Below are 17,753 nucleotides of genomic sequence, written 5' to 3'. Positions count from 1 at the left end.
GCCTGTGAAGTACCTATGCCCTTGGTACCTAAGGTATCATATACTAGGGGCTCATAAGGTACCACAGTATCCAATCACTAGTGCATCTAATATGCACTCCAAGTTGTTTAGAGAGAACAGAGAGACTGGGGCCCTGATTAGCAGGGACCCAGTCAGACTATAGCCAGAAACCAGTGTTAACATAAAAAAAAGTGGGTGCAACATAAGGGCAGATCCTACTCTCCTACAGTTAGTAATTAGCATTTAAAAAACCTTAGGTATTCCCTGAAAAATCCTCAGGTTTCAGGGACTTTATACTTGGGAATTAGGATTTAAAAAACCTTAGGTATTCACTGAAAAAAACACAGGTTTAGAGACGTTATACTAAGGCTGGCATTTCACTCGTACAAAACCAGAGAAATTCATCTGTTATAGTTAGCTGTGCTAACTATAACTTGCGCCCCTTCAGTGCACTGCTGATGACGTTACATATTACATCACTCATTGTAGGAGAGTAGGATCTGCTTCACATGTTTACCCCCACTTTTTGCTGGTATTTCACTGTTTTTTTTACTTTAGTCTGGCTGGGTCCCTGCTAATCAGGGCCCCAGCCTAGCTGCTTCCTCTCTAAAATGATTCCATGTACTTTAGGTACAGTTCAGATTGGATCTGAGGTGCCCTTATAAGTCCCTAGTATATGGTATACTATGTACCCAGGGAATAGGTACTCCAGAGGCCTACCAGGGACTGAAGCATGTATTATGCCAGCCCTGGAAAGCCACCCAAAATGACACCACAGGTCTGCTACTGAAGCCTTGGTAAGGTGGTGCATACACCCCTTACTGTGATATAGGTTACCTATATCACTATATATATATATATATATATATATATATATATATATATATATATATATACACACACACACACACACACACCCACACCCACACCCACACCCCCACACCCCCACACCCACCCCCACACCCACACATATAAACCTATAAGTCACTCTTATGGCAGGCCTTATCAATCCTGAAGGCAGAGTGCTTGGTTCTTATGTGAGAGGATGCTACTTCATGAGCAGAGCCCCTCTGCAGCGTTCTGAGACCCTTCCTTGATGCTGTTTGTGGTGCAGCCTGACCATATACTCTTAAGTGCATTATAACCAAACGTTAAATGCTAACTTTGGACTGGATGCACGGAAACATGTCGTGTTTGGTGTCAAACACCTTGGAATCATACCCCCACACCAGTAACTGGTGTGGGAGTATGATCCCCCCTTCTAGAGGGAGAGACATGACAGCACTGGTATACCCGGTAGACACTTAATAGAGCCCTGGCATCACAAAATGGATGCTGCAGCCACAGACACTGGACTGGCCTCCTGCGGCTGACGGAAACTCCGGCAGGGGAGGCCTGGACAATAGGTTTCCTGTCACAGGGAGGTGTAACCACCTCCCAGACAGGCTTATGTGTATTGGGGCTGGGTGGGACCACTCTCTGAGTGCTTTGAAGTCCTACACTGGGGGCACATTTGGTGTCCCTGTGCCTAGTCCAGCTCAAACCGGTTTAGGGGCTTCCAGCCTCTGCTCTGGCGCAAAACTGGACAAAGGAAATGGGTGTAGCCACCCCTCTTTCCAAACCCTCCCAGAAGTGGGACCCCAGAATATGTCCAACCCCCTACGTTAGTATAAGTATGGGACCCCTGTCTTTAGGACTTTAGATTACCCTAGACGAATCTCTGAAGCTGAATCCTGGACTTTCGACGCTCTGCTCAAGACCAGAGGACTGAAGAAATCTCCCTTGGGGTCAAGGAGTGACTCCCCTACTAGGTAGGCACCAACGAAGCAATTTGCCGGTCTGCATCATCGAAGCTCCCGCCGGACTCCGAAGTATTTGCAGCCCAGGAAGAGGATTTCTAGAGATCTCAGAGGCCGACCCGAGTCCCCAGCAAAGCTGAGACCCGCAGCCCTCGTGAGTAGCGTGGAACCAGAACTCCTGGTCACCGCGCATTTCTGCAAGTGCATTGACTTCTCGACGTCTCTTGAAGTCGTGCTTGTGCTGACTTGTAGCCCCCACCTCGAGCACTGAATCCACCGAAGATTGTCGGCCCGGTCATTATGAGTGACCCGTGGGCTGCCTTTTTGTGTTTCGTCTCGAGGTCCCTTCGCGATCCCTGGTCCGTTGACTGGTGGGTCCCTGAGGGGGTAACTTTGTATTTCCTTGGGCTTTCCTGTTTGCTCCAGACGTACCCTGACTCCCAACCAAGTGGTGAGTCCCACAGACCTTGCTGGTCTGCACCGAAGCATCTTTCTCGTTTCTGCGTGGGTTGCTGTTGCCAAGGCTTGTTGTGTCCAATCCGGGCACCGACGCTGCAGCACTCGACATCCTTCGTGGGGCAGCTTGAATCCAGCTCCTGTCATCCTCGACGTTTCCTGGTCCTCGTGGCTGAAGAGTCGAGCTTCACATTCTTCACCTGAAATCACCCGACATCGGTGGGCATCTGCTCATCGCCTTCCTGGTCACTGGCAAGTGACCCAGACTGTGTCCCCTCTGCTTCGCCAGCTCCCATTGAAATTGGCGACGCGACCAGACACCAAAAGACACCTATGCACGCAGCTTCCCTGGATGATGTAACACGAGTACTCCGGTGCTCCCGTGGGTGCTAGCCCTAGAACTTCCTAAGTCCAAAAGGGTTTAGTCCGGACTCATATCTAAGTGTCCCTAATCTTTAAAAATCTAACCGCGACTTTCCCCAAAGGGCCTCCCAGGAGCAGTGGGCTGCAATCTTATGACTCTCCTTTGCAGACAAAGGTAGAGATTAACTCCTCACTGTTAGAGAGGAGGTGTCAGATGATTACAGCAGTCTGAAGAGTGCCTTAATTGATGGGTTTGGCCTAACCACTGAGCAATACAAGTTAAAGTTCAGGGATACCCAAAAGGCACAGATTCAGGACTGGGTAGACTTTGTAGATCGTGCCACTAAGGTTCTGGAAGGTTGGTTACTTGTCAGTAAAGTGGATGACTATCAAGGATTGTACAATTTGATTATGAGGGAGCAGATTCTTAATAATTGTCAGAATCGGCTGTTGCACCAGTACCTGGTAGACTCAGATCTGACCTCTCCCCAAGAATTGGGAAAGAAGGCAGACAAGTGGGTCAGAACCAGGGTGAGGCAGAAGGTACCGAACCAAGATGGTGAACCCAAGAAGCAAGATCCTAAAAACTCTGCTAAGGGTGGGGAGAAGGGTAAAGACCGAAAGTCTTCACAAGGCCCCCAACAATCTTCTTCAGGTGGGAGGATTCACAGTCTAACAAGGGAAAAGGCCAAAAGAAACCATGGTGCAAGATTTGTAAACAGAAAACTCACTGGACCAGTGATTGCACCAAGTCCAAATAATCTACTTCAGCCACCTTTGCCCCTAAGGCAACTGTTCCCCCTAGTACAGCTACACTTGGTGGTGGTAATGTTCAGAATAAGGGTGTAGTAGGGTTGACCCTGGGTTCTGAGATGGACTCTGGCCTAGTCAGAGTTCCAACTCAGGTTGTGTTAGTCTGTGATAGGGGCATGGATATGTCCCCCTTTGTGAGTCCCAGTAATCTGGGTAAATATAGACAACAGCCTTTAATAAATGGAATAGAGGCTTTGGCATTCAGGGACACAGGAGCAAGTGTCACAATGGTGACAAAAGATCTTGTGGATCCTGGCCAGATTATACTTGGTGAAATGTACCAAGTGACCAATGCTAACAATGTCAGAACAGACCATTCTCTGGCAGTTAACTTTTCCTGGGGAGGGGTAACTGGCCTTAAGAAGGTTGTGGTGAGTGCAGACGTACCAGTCGAATGCTTTCCTGGCAATGATCTTCAGCTTGGGCAGAAGTAGAGCTCAGGACTCATGCAGAAATGCTGGGCATCCCTGCAGATGTTTTTCCTGGGGAGGGGTAGGCCTCTGGGGTACCTATGCCCTGGGTACATAGTATACCATATACTAGGGACTCACAAGGGTACCTCAGGATCCAATCTGTGGTGTACCTAAAGTACATGCAATCAATTTAGAGAGGAAGCAGCTAGGCTGGGGCCCTGAATAGCAGGGTCCCAGCCAGACTAAAGTCGAAAAACAGTGAAACACCAGCAAAAAGTGGGGGTAAACATGTGAAGCAGATCCTACTCTCCTACACTGAGGTGTGGTTAGCAGGTTTCGACTGACAGTGCACTGTCAGTCGAAAATCAGCATCCAGCAGCTAAAATGGAGGCAAAAAGTGAGGGGGCAACAGCAGCAAAAACCAAGTTTCCTACAACTGTTAGGTAGACAACAGCTGTCTTCATTAAAGCAAATGTTGATACGAACACAACTAAGATCTTAGACGATACTGAATTGAAGTAAAAAAGAAAGCAATAGTGGTCCTTTTCGTCCTTTCAATTCCACAGTTGCTAGTAAGACTGTGTTTAAGTGTATAGCCAATACATGAACATTACAAGAGTTCCTTTCCAAACCACAAGCAGACTGAAAGTAATGAAGCACTCTGGTGAGGTTGGGTGGACAGGTTCATTTTGAAACATACATTATACATCTAATAGAGACTTCTAGCTGCATATCCTTACCTTAGAATTATCCCCAGATGTCAAACTGGATCTGGAAGTTTTTCGTGGGCAGAACCCCTGTGCTCCTGTAAGTGGCATCATTCGGCTCCACGTGGCATCTGCGCCTGAACTGATGTGTATGGTGCCCAATTTGGAGCCATCCCATCCTGCTGACGTCAGTATTTTTTCTTTCTGCGCCAGTCAGTGCAGATTCTGAGAAGACCCCCACCCAGTGTCTTTTTTGAGAAACACTTTTTCAGCTTTTTGTCTCCTGGTATGTCCGGTATGTCCACTAGGAAAGCTGACTTCAAGCCATGTGGCGCCTGTCACTGACAAATGTAGGTGACGGACCAACATTTGGTATATCGTGGTTGCCTGGAGTGTGTTCACAATGCGAATACCTGCACTGATTGCTACCCTATGCCCCTCAAGTCCTTACAGGCTAAGCTCCTTGGCGCTCCTCATGCGACACCATGATGGTCCCAGTCTAGGTCAAGAGGAAGGTCCAGAAATCGGTCACGGAGCCACTCCAGGCACTCGTCCTCACAGTTAAAGTAGCCTGGGAAATCGGATGAGTCCCAAAAGAGGAAGAGGAATAAGAAGTCGAAAGAGGTCTTCGACTTTGCCTCGTCCGCAGAAGTCTTTCAACGAGACAAGGGAGCATCACCATTCTAGGCCTGGCTCTGTAGTAGAGCCTGTGCGAGGAGATCCACCTCATATGTGGATGGCCCGTTCCCGCTGAAGTGCCTTTGGACCCTGCGGGCTTGGGAGGGGCCCCTACTGGTCTTCCTCTGGTGGGTTCTCCCTCAGCACCAGACGAACCCCTTGAATCCGCAGATGGATTTGGAGCAATGCAAGGCCTACCACCTCAATCTTCCTTGACGCCTGCTTCAATGCCGGTGCCCACCGGCAGCGCCATCATCGTAAAAAAGGAGTTGGAGCTTTGGCAGTGTGTGGGTGTTAAGGTACAGAGCCTCTAAGGGTGGCACAATAGGTTCTGCAGCCCTTAGAGGAATCCCTGGTCACAGTGCCCTTGGTACCCATGGTACCTTTTACAAGGTGTTTACCTGTGGCCATGGAGGTGCCAGTTGTGGGTACAAAGGTACAGTCTTGGGACAGAACACAGGCCCTGGGAAACTGATTGGCAGGGACCCAGGGCATATCAAGTCAGGTTGCATCAGATGTCAGGCAAAAAGTGGGGGTACCCATGCAAAAAGGGGCACTTTCCCTCAACCGGCAACAGAAGTAGGGCTTGGTTATTATTCCCACTACTTTCTGCTGCCCAAAAAGTATTGAGGTCTTCGTCCTAACCTAGACCTATACCCTCTCAATTTCTTCCCGAAGAAGGAAAAAATTCAAAATACTCGCACTTGCTCAAGTTCTGTCTGCCCTAGACCCGGAAAACTGGATGGTAGCGTTGGACTTGTAGGACACACATTTCCACATCCTGTCTTGCCAGCCCTCAAGCATTACCTGCGGTTCACGGTGGGCCACAAGCATTTTCTGTTTTTCGTGCTCCCCTTTAGCCTTTCCGGTGCCCCTCAGGTATTCACCAAGATGATGGTGTGGTTTCAGCTCGTGTGGATATCGGGGTGCCGGTCTTCCCCTTTCTTGAGGACTTGCATTTGAAGGTGAGCTCATCCCAGGCAGTCTCCTCCCACCTACAGACAACGGTGGACCGCCTGCGCACTCTAGGGTTCACTGTCAACATGCTTGTCACACCTGACCCCTTCTCAGTTGCTCCCTTTCATATGTGCTGTTCTTGACAAAGTGCAGTTCGGGCTTACCTCCCGAGCGGTGAGTCCAGGATATTCAGGTTATGATACTGATGTCTCGGCCTTCTTTGGTGAGGCTGACTCTGAGGCTGCTGGGCCTCATGGGCTCCTGTATCCTGTTAGTGACGCATGCTCATTTGCAAATGATGCCTCTGCAGTGTGACCTGAAGTTTCACTGAGTGCAGCATCAGGGAAATCACTCAGACATGGTCCAGATCTTGGTGGCCACTACAAAAGATCTGCAGTGGTGACTGGCAAAGCGTGAATGAGTTAGCGTCAGTGTAGTGACAGATGCATCACTCCTGGGCGGTGGACAGCCATCGTACAGAGGTGGAGATCAATGGACTGGTCTCCGGCAGAATGCGAGCTCCACATCAACCCGTTGAAGCTTTGCGCGATCCAATTGGCATTTAAAGCCTATTGAAGGTGTTCACGGATAACACCATCGCCATGTGGTACAGGCGCGTAACACAGGCCCCCGCAGCCCCCGTGGTGCGGGGGGCCCCCGAGCTACAGGGGGCTCCCTCAGCAAGGTACTCAAGCTTGAGAGCTCCAGTTTAAATCCGGAGTGGTGCCCCTCCAGGTACCTTGTTGGGGGCCCCCCTCAACTTTCGTTATGCCACTGATGTGGTACTGCAACAAACAGGGCGTGGTGGGGTCGTGAAACCTCTGTCAATAGGGCCTGTGTATCTGGTCATGGCTGGAACATCAGGGCATTTCCCTGGTGGTTTACTGCCTGGTGGGCTCTCTAAATACCAGTGCTGATGCACTCATCCGTGTATGCTTAGCAGATCGCGAGTGGCCTCTCAATCTGGAAGTCGTGCAAGGTCTTTTCGCTCAGGAGGGAGAGCATGAGTTGGATCTATTTGTCGCCCCCGAGAACACGCAATGTCAGCAGTTCTGTGCGCTGGAGTTTCCAAGGCAGATCTTGCTTGGAGATGCTTTTCATCTAGAGTGGAGCTCAGGCTCCCTCTACGCCTTTCCGCCAATACCACTGCTGCCCAGAAATCTGAAGACGATCAGGAATGACTGGGCTCAAGTCATTCTTGTGGCTCCAGATTGGACAGAGAGTCTGCATCCCGAGCTGTTCAGGATGTCCATCAGTCCTCCAATCAGGCTGCCTCTTCAGGAGGGTTTTCTGTCACAGCAGCAGGGAAGTCTGTAATGTAATTTTGGCAGCCAGGAGTTGCTCTACCAAGACTGTATATGCCTACCATTGTGGCACGTTTGTGGCATGGTGTGCAGGAAAACAGGTTGACCCCATATCTGCTCCCCTTTAACCGGTTCTTTTGTTTATTCTCACCCTGGCCCAACAGGGCTCTGCATTAGGCGCATTGAAGGTCTGTTTGTCTGCCAGATCAACCTTCTCTTTTCAAGACCCCTATCGTAAATAGATTTCTGAAGGGTCTTCATTATGTTTACCCCAGTCCAATTCATTATGCCTTAGTGGGACCTGTAACTGGTTCTTACCTTTCTGATATACGCTCCCTTTGAGCCACTCCAAAACTGTCCAATCAGACTACCATCAAGACAGTCTTTTTTGTGGCAATAACATCTGCCAGGAGGGTTAGCGAGTTACAGGCGCTATCACTGTACCCCCATTAATTTACATTCTACCATGTCAAGCTGGACCTTCAGACTGGAGCATCCTTATTATTGAATATGGTGACCTTGTTCCATGTAGGCCAGTCTATCACCCTGCCTACCATTTACACTCCTTCTCATCCCTCTAAAGAAGAAGAGCTACTCCACCGGCTGGACCCAAAAAGAGTGTTTTCTACCTTGAATGCACAAAAGAGTTCAGGGTGGGTGACCAACCCTTAGTAGGGTATGTTGGAATCCAGGAAGGAAAAGCGGTACAGAAACAGACCATTTCACGTTGAATTGTGCTCTGGATCAAAATCTGCTAGGCATTGGACAAGAAGCAGTCCCCTGAGGGCTTGCATGTCCATTCCACCAGAGCCAAGGCTGCGACCACTGTGTTAGTGCACGGACTTCTGGTCCTGGATATCTGCCAGGCAGCAACAACGTGGGTAGCTCTGCACACGTTGGCCAAGCACTACTGCCTGGAAAGTCCAGTCTGTAAGGACGGGCACTTTGCCCATTCGGTCCTGCAGAGGTTGTTTGAATTTGTTTTGCAGACCCACCTCTGTGGAGGAATTGCTTAGGTGTCTATTCTAAGGTAAGGAATCTGTGGCTAGAACTCTGATCAGATGAGCAAGTTAATTATCTTTGGTAAAGCTTTATCTGGTAGAGACTCTGTCTTGCCCCAGGTTCCTTACTGACTAACCCATCCTCCCTGCCAACTATTTTTAGATTCAGGGCTGTTCCTCTTTCAGGGCCCTATTTTCACACACCAGTGGGCAGTACTCTTTGTGGTTCTGCGCTTGTGGCGTGGAAAGTTGCAAAAAGGTACTGATGTCAGCGTGCTGGGGTGGTGCTTATATGGGCACTGTGTACCCCACTTCTGGCGCTGCCGATGCCACGCAGAGCTGCACATCGCCACCTACCAGCGCACATGGTCACTTCTCCTGAAAAGTTCTGGATCCAGTCTGATGCCTGGGGAGAATTCTAAGGTAAGGCATCTGTGGCTAGATAGAGTCTCTGCCAGATAAGGCATTATGAAAGTTAAGAAACGTATTCATTAGTAGAGAGCAGCTGGTTCCTCTGGTGCCTCTGTAGAAGAATAGACTGGTTTGGAGCACAAATATTTTAATGCACAGAAACTCAAATATAATGTAACTACATTAACCAGTTCTGTCTTCTTCCTCTGCAAATATGTTTTTCTCGTTATTAAAATACTCCTTTTGCTAGTATATTGAGTATCATTTGGACTATCTTTTATCAGTAAAATAGCATTTGATTTCCAAAATATAACAATAGTTTTTTTCAATTTTTTACAGAGTGGAATCACAGCGAAATGGATTAATTTTCATCTATGACATGACAAATTCAAACTATGGAAATTTCGATTATGAGCTTTGTGTTAAAATATTAAATCTATTGAAGGTATGTATTCTTTTACCTAGTAACAGATTGTGTAGCGTAGCACATTTTCTGGTAGTGCAGAGTTGTTGTCCTAGGGAGCCATACCATTGGTTTTCGTTGCGAAAGAACACATCATTTTAAGTGAACAATGATAACTTATGAACATTAGAAATGAAAGACGGCAATATATGTAATATGTTGCATCCTTGCTTCATGTTGAGAATAAATACATTTGATTTTAGTTTAGTAACCCATATTTGCCATTTGAATCGTAGTGGGCTGGCTCATGTGGTCTCAGCCTATTTTCTTGTGCCATGTAAAAAGAACAATTGATGGACAGAATGCAGAACAATGTCATCCATTCACCCCAGTACAGAGATCTGGGCCTAAATCCATAGTTTTTTTTGCTCACCATGCCATTCCAGTTTGGACCCAGCCATATGCAAATCAGTCTTGACCCTGCGCCCAATGGGAAGAGTCCAGCCCGAACTTCCAGGCCAGGTCCTCCCTGGGCTGGAAACAAGAATCCTAGGACCGGTTTCGGGCTTTCAACCCTCGTCAGCCAGGCTAGCTTGACTCCAGTGGCATGGAAAGCACCGGGCCCACATCTGGGCATACCCGTCCCAATCGGGGTGACAGATGCAAAAAGAACAGTTGATGGACAGAATGTTAAACAATGTCATACATTCACCCCAGTACAGCGATCTGGGCCTAAATCCATCGTTTTTTGCTCACCATGCCATTCCAGTTTGGACCCAGCCATATGCAAATCAGTCTTGACCCTGCTCCTAATGCATGTGACTGGGGGGGAGTGTTTGAAAAGTTTCAGCACTCAGTCCATCATCTCCTTGTGTTTGCTTTGTTTTCCCTAAGTTGGCAGGGTATGCCCAGACCTGGGTCCCTTGCTCACTTTGCCACTGGATTCAAGCTAGCCTGGCTGAAGAGGGCTGTTAGCCCGAAACCGGTCCTAGGATGCTTATTTCCGGTCCAGGGAAGACATGGCTTGGCAGTTCGGGCTGGACTGTTCCCATGAGGCACAGGGTCAAGACTGATTTGCATATAGCTGTGTCTGAACTGGGGTGGCAAAGTGAGCTGAAGAACGATGATGGATTTAACCCAGATCTGTGACTGGGGGTGAGTGTTTGTAAGGTTTCAGCACTCCATCATCTCCTTGTGTTTGCTTTGTTCACCCTAAGTTGGCAGGGTATGCCCAAGCGTGGGTTCCATGCTCACTTTGCCACTGGATTCAAGCTAGCCTGGCTGAAGAGGGCTGTTACCCCGAAACCGGTCCCAGGATGCTTGTTTCCGGTCCAGGGAAGACATGGCTTTGCAGTTCGAGCTGGGCTGTTCCCATGACGCACAGGGTCAAGACTGATTTGCATATAGATGTGTCTGAACTGGGTTTCGCAAAGTGAGCTAAAGAAGGATGATGGATTCAACCCACATCTGTGTTTGAGTGTTTGCAAATTTTCAGCACTCCGTCCGTCATCTCCTTGTGTTTATTTTCTTGTCCCAGCTGCTCAAGCATGCCGATGAAAATTTCAGAGGTTTACTGGAAGTCTGCCATTTTGCGAGGATTTGTATATCTCTGGTGTTAACCTAGCATGCTTTAAATCTGCACTTGTAGGGGTGGGCGTAGCTGAACACAAGATGGTGGTGAACGCTTAGTTCAGAGTCTTCACATCCACTGCAGGAGTAAAACATCTATGTAAAAGAGGTAGAGGGGGAGGGGGGCTGGCGGTTAAGTTCAGGTTTACTGAAAGGTTCGGTTGTACTGAAAACACTGCAAAAAACCATACTAGACTACCCTACTTCTAATGAGAAGTGAGAGGTTGGTTTAGCCGTGTTGGTGGCTGCATTAGAAGGCGTTGGTGCAAGGACAATTCACTATAGAAGCAACTTACTTCAAAAACACGAGGGTTTTGCTGCAGCATCTTGGTGGCAGACTGCTCAAAGCTGAAAAATCCCACAATTCGGTACAGAACTGCAAAAAATGCAGTGAAAGGTAAACAGTTCTGAGAGGACAAATTAGAACCAGTGCAGCTTGCCTCACATCGTTTTGTGTCAGAAACCCTTGAATATTTTGTGCTTAGAAGGATTAAGCAGCACTTTACCTCTTTAAATTATTTACAGTTCTTTGTAGTCTGGCCTTTGCAAATTCCCTTCCTCTGAATAGGTTATCACCCTTACTCTGACAACTACAGTCATGTCTCCTCAATTCTCAACCTCTTGGATATCCCTCTACAGCTTAACATGCCGCCTTACTTTTGACCGTGTCCTCCTGTGGCATTAAAGTATAAGCATGGCGCTCCAATACTGTTCTCAGATTTTCTACAAAATGGAGGAATTACTGAGCATACTCAGCAGAAAGTCTTGCATAGTGAGCTGCTGCCCAGAGCCATAGTGTATTTTAAGAGATTTTGTCTCCGGGCAGTAGATGATGCGTAGCCTGATGAGGACTAGTAGACTACAGATAACGTGACACACTGTTTTTTTGCTAGTTCAAAACTTTTGATAGATTATGGTGAATTCATTTTCTTAGATAGCCATAATATCATCTGCCATAAAACAGCTTTTAAAATACAAATATTTTAGAAAAATTTAACTGAACTTAAAAAATTTTTTGGTTGTAAAAACATGATGGCTTCAGTGTAACACATGACATAGTCAGGAAGTTGATGATTGATATAATAACCTGTTAATCTGCATATACATATATATTTATTTTTTTACTTAGGGTGCCTTTCCTGCCCGACTGAAGTGTGTTTTTATTGTTTCGTCGCCGCTATGGTTTCGAGCACCGTTTACTGTTCTGCGACTTTTTGTTAGAGAAAAGCTACGAGAAAGGGTAATATTTTCCTTTTTCTAAATATTTTTATTGGAATATGCATATGTTATAGTGAAGTGTCTATTTCTTAGTGAACTTTCATTATTGCTCCATACCTATTAATCAGAAACGTTATAACACTTGCAAGATTGGCTGTTTCAACTTTTACTTTGGAAAAGAAATGCCCGTCTGCCCTACTCGATTGTATAGTAGAGCATGGGATGGTTGGAACTGACAAGGAAAATTATTTTGATGTCACAAAAACCTATGATTCAGAAAATTACCGACTTTGAAGCTGCATAAGCCACAATGTCCTAAAGGTACTTTGGGAGTAAGAAAAGTCTTTCTGACTTGCAAATTGCCTTTTGCAGCTCATTTCAAATCCAATGATGAGGGACGTGAAAAGGGTATCCCACTGTTACTTGTGATTTTGAAATCCACTGTATCACTGGTTTGCAATTGCTGTTGCGAACTAATGGTTAGTTACCAACGTCTGACATGGGGCGGAGGTAAAGTGGAAGCTGTGCCCGTGTGATATGGGCACCTTCCTCCTGAAGAATGATGGCAAGCTGACTCGGGGGGGGGGGGGGGACTAGTTCTGGGCACCCACTGCATTCTCACTCGTTCACTGACTGGCAAATTCATTTTAAAAGCGGTGCTTGTCCTAGAATAACAACTTCAAGAAGTGCTTTGGCAACAAATGATGGATGGAATGCTGAAATAATCAAACAGTCACCCCTAGTCAAGAGATCTGGGTTAAATCCATTGTTCTTTTGCTCACTAAACCACACCAGTTTGGACTGAGCCATATGCAAATCAGTCTTGACCCAACTCCTCATGGGAATAGTCCAGCCCGAACTGCCAAGTCGGGTCCTGCCTGGACTGGAAACGAGCATCCTGGGACCGGGTTCGGGGTACCACCTCCTCATCAGCCAGGCTAGCTTAAATCAAGTGGCACATCGAGCAAGGGACCCATGTCTGAGTATACCCATCCCACTTAGGGTGAAAGTGCTGTGGCAACAAATGATGGATAGAATGCTGAACGAATCAAACATTCATCCCCACTCAAGAGCTCTGGGTTAAATCCATTGTTCTTTTGCTCACTAGGCCACGCTAGTTTATACCTAGCCATTTACAAATCAGTCTTGACCCTGCTCCTCATGGGAACAGTCCAGCCCGAATTGCCAGGCCAGGTCCTCCCTGGACCGGAAACGAGCATCCTGGGACTTGTTTCGGGGTATCACCCCTCATCATCCAGGCAAGCTTAAATCTAATGGCACAGCGAGCAAGGGACCCTCATCTGGGCATACCCATCCCACTTAGGGTGAAAAGTGATTGAAAAGTTTCAGCATTCCGTCCATCATCTTGTTATGTTTGCTTTGTTTGCCCTAAGTGGCCAAGGGTATGTCGAGAAGTGGTTCCCTTGCTCGCTGTGCCACTGGAATCAAGCTGGCCTGGCTGATGAGGGGTGATACCCCGAAACTGGTTTCAGGATGCTTGTTTCTGGTCCAGGGAGGACCTGTCTTAGCAGTTCGGGCTGGACTGTTCCCACGTGGAGCATGGTCAAGACTGATTTGCACATGGCTGGTTCCAAACTGGGTTGGCATGATGAGCAAAAGAACAATAGATTCAAACCAGATTTCGTGACTGTTGGTGAGTGTTTGAAAAGTTTCAACACTCCGTCTATCATCTTGTTGTGTTTGCTTTCTTACTGCAAGAAGACTGAAAAATCGTTGAGTTCACCACCAGCAGTTCACATGGCAAATTCCCAGTTACTCCTTTTTTTGTGCTCCATCGTAGTCCCGACAGGGTAGTGGTCTAACGAACCAAAGCAAGAATGTGAATCCCAAGATGGATGGTTAAAAAGGGAGAACAACACATGTGCCATTGAAAATTCAGTTTAAGATTGTTCATGTGGGTCCCTACTACCCTAGAGAATCTGCAGCCGCCCAGTCATGGAGTTCAGAGGTTCTATGTAGACCTGCAAATCATAAACCAAAACAGTTTCCATACCTTCATGTAAAAGCATTAAAGTCTCCCCAAATTACAGTCATGGTTACCAGCACAATTGTCATTAATAAGCTCAGTAAATCAGTTGCATGCTTCATCCAAGCGGAAGAGCCGAAGGCATTGTTGTTTCACAGTGCGCAGCTGCTTAGTGACCCAGCAATAATTAATGTACCTGCTCTGATGAGCCAGTGTAGTTTTATTGATAATGCAGGGACACACACCTTTGAGCTGCATAGTGACCCACTTCAAGCCCCTAGTGAAACCTGTGAGACGAACTGTGGCATAACCAAGATACAAAAGTAAGTCACAATTCGCACCCACAAGGCTCCCATGTGCCTCTGGGGAAATTGCTGAACTGTGCTGAATTAATCTTATTATGGAACCTTTTCACATATCACATAAGCACACCACAACTCCCCAAGTCAGTGCGAACTCTCTTGGTCGCTATTCAGATTGATGCCAAAATAATTCACTCTGAACTGTGCTGTCCCATAAAGTTGAGTTAGCTAACCTACATTACCTTGAAAGAACCCGAACCTCAAACATCTCATCTCCCCTCCTACACTTCCCACCACAGAAGCATCTTTCCCCTCACGTAACACCACAATGTACCAAGGAAAATGGGCTTGGTTTGAAGACTACAACCAACACAGCCACTCCTGGCTCCACAAAATTAAGTAGTAAACATTATGCCATAGACCCTCTGTCAGTTGTGGAACAGCCGTCCCGAAGGACCTTTGCTACAGACTGCATTCCCCCCCCAAATCTATTGCAAACCCATTGCTGTAGGAGGGCTAGTCTTGTGGAATATTAAGCTGAAGTGAGAAGTTATCGCTAGCTAGCCTGGGAACAAACCTCCCCCAGCATTTAGCAGTTGTATATTCAACCGTTCTGTTAGTTTTAGCCTCCGCCATCAGTCATGATAGGCAAATGACGTCTGGATAATCACTCAGATGAATGAGCAGGTAGATACTAAGTCAAAACTATTGTCTTACTTGTCCACCATGCATATGTATGGTTAACCTGACAGGCCACACGTTGCAGAACCCTGGCACCAAGTACTCAATTGCTCTGCTTGGCTGTCAACCTTCTGGACCCTCCAGTGTTGTAAGCGCCAAGCAAACTGGTTGCACAGGTCAAAAGGAGAATTCTGTTCAATTGACAAGTCCAATGGCACTCAAGGTGTCAAACAAAATCATTTTCAAATTGAAGAATACTTTGTTCGGTCGGATATAGTGTTGGTAATCCCAGATCATCCCCCTGCAGCTTCTTTTTTAATCCTAGAGTTTGGACACTCAGTAGGGAAACAGAACGCATACAGTGATGGAGATAATGACACCTGCATTAAAAAAGGCTTTTAAAAAGTGTGGAAACTATATGTGATAGATTGTCTTTCGAGATATTGATCACCTACTTACAGTGGCATCTATTTTGTTCTGTCTTCTTAATCCAGTGCAATATTAGTCTAGTTTAACCAGTGTTGCTTAGAGATATATTCATGACTTCTGCATCCGCTACCTCATGCTGTTACTTACTTGTAACTGTAGTTTTCTACAATGAAATGTTTTAGATTCACATTTGACCCGATCAGTCATCATTTCCTGATTATTGTGAAAGGCAAAAGTCTGGCATTTTCACTCCTGCATTCCCCCTCATTTGACGTATCCGAAGGGCACTGTAAAATGAGACCTAATTTTTCAGAAGGATCTCTTCCGTCCAATATCAAATAAATCTTTCCATATAATTGGCTTGGAAAGATATACCATGGTCCCTCAAGTATATGAAAGAGGTTTAGACTATTGCAGCCCGTCTGTATCCATTGTCTTGTTCCTACCCCTCTCATGATAATAATAAGTGGAAAAATTCATAAACAGAACAAGTGTTTCCTCAGGAGGCTGCATGTTTATAGTATAATATTTCCATAATTTAGACTGAATGCAATAGCACTGGCAGGCCTTCCTGTACAGTTCCTTTGTCAATAGAAACTTTATCTCTGATGGCTCCAGTGCTGCATGAGAGTGCCAGTTCTTTTTTTTTTTTTTTTTTTTATTGAGATAAATATGCAATTATAATGTAAAAAAAACACAATATTCATTGAGCATATAATCACAGGTATGAAATACATAACAACACCAGGAAGAAATGTATTAATTATATAACAGTATCTGAAAATTCTATAAAAAGATCTGAAAATGCATAAAACAAAATAAACCAAATATTGTTAATAAAGAACAGTTCATGGAGGCTTAGGCACTTTTTCAGTTTCAGGATTGTGTAACTGTGATTTAATGGCCGAATCATTTAAAAAAGAAATTATGGGTAGCCGTAAGAGATATCTTTTAATAGCAAGTGCAACTGGATTAATATATGCTCTGTCAAGTATGTGGTTGTAAACAAACTCCATACCACCATGCTTGGAAAGATACCTGAGATATCTTTCCTAGAGTTTGTAATTTGTTCAAAAGCAACAGCCAGAATTAAATCTACTATATAAAAATCCTTGGACTGAGATGACCAATGGTGGGAAGTACTACCTAGAAAAAAATAATACAATTAAATGGGACTTGTGTGTTAAAAATAGCGTTTATATGTTGCAAACCCCTCAACCAAAATTCATAAATAAGAGAACATTCAAATAACGTATTTAAGATCTGCTGAGGGTTGAGAACAAGACCAACAATGAAAAGGGACAGCAGGATCTCTTTTATGTAATGTAACAGGAGTGATCAAAAGTCTGTTATAAATAAAAAAACAAACTTTGATTTGCATTAGCCGCTCTAGAAGAGTTCCTTATTTCGATTCAAATTTTATTCCAAACTGAAGTGGAAAAAGTAGTTTGCAAATAGAGTTCCCAAAGATTCTCTACCTCTGTTTTATCTCGATCTTCAGGAATAAGTATAAGATGCTTATATAATTGGGATGCAGAAGAGAATGCATCCAATAACTTAATATGAGGAGGTGAGGGAGAAGGTACATGATCAAGAGAGAATTTGTTGTAAGAGGATTGAGTTACCAAGGAATTTGTCCTCATATGAATCCGGGATGGAAAAAAGCGACTGTACTACCGAAAAAAGCAGGCAAGTACCGCTTTGAAAAAACTGATGAATCCATTTAAAGCCTCTAGAGTACCAATCTTATCAAAAAATTATTCAATGATTTAATTTAATAGAAGTATTGTACCAAATTGATGAGTTTTAAAATTGATCCTTAATAGTTATATAAGAAATAAAAATGGGAGATAGAATCTTGCATGTGCTCTTAAAAATCGGAAGAGATGGGGACAAGGGTCTAGAAGTGAAAGACAAATACTTCATGAGAGAAAAAGGGTGCCAAAAGGATTTCTCAAGATCTGTCCATTAGGAAAAGAGTACAGAATCATTCTCTTGTAGTAAAAGAGAGGTTTGTCTAAGGCAAAAAGCTAAGCGATAGTTATGGAAATCCAGAAAATTAAACCCCCCCCCCCCCCACCAACCAATATGTTTTGGTCTTTTAAGTTTAAGAAGCGACATCATGGGATTTTTATTATTCCATAAAAAATTAGATAAAATGTAAAATATCTTTTTGTATTGAGACTGGGGAATATTAACAGG

The 17,753-nt window shown here is 45.4% G+C and overlaps 1 protein-coding gene across 2 annotated transcripts in view; it reads left to right on the top strand.

The window, feature by feature from the left end:
* Positions 1–17,753, top strand: part of LOC146866579 (tyrosine-protein phosphatase non-receptor type 9-like) — a 998,267-nt gene that overhangs the window by 398,391 nt on the left and 582,123 nt on the right. For both annotated transcript variants that reach the window (XR_014971897.1, XM_085636628.1), the window contains exons 5-6: positions 9,242–9,347; positions 12,064–12,174. Coding sequence is in view for 1 of the 2 variants with exons in the window: in XM_085636628.1 (XP_085492754.1) it covers positions 9,242–9,347; positions 12,064–12,174 (217 nt within the window). In the remaining variant the exon portion in view is untranslated. The remainder of the gene's footprint in view (positions 1–9,241; positions 9,348–12,063; positions 12,175–17,753) is intronic.

This window comes from Triturus cristatus, chromosome 2_1 (genome assembly GCF_964204655.1).
Source record: "Triturus cristatus chromosome 2_1, aTriCri1.1, whole genome shotgun sequence".
Classification (NCBI taxonomy): domain Eukaryota; kingdom Metazoa; phylum Chordata; class Amphibia; order Caudata; family Salamandridae; genus Triturus; species Triturus cristatus.
This window is presented reverse-complemented; position numbering and strand designations above follow the sequence as displayed.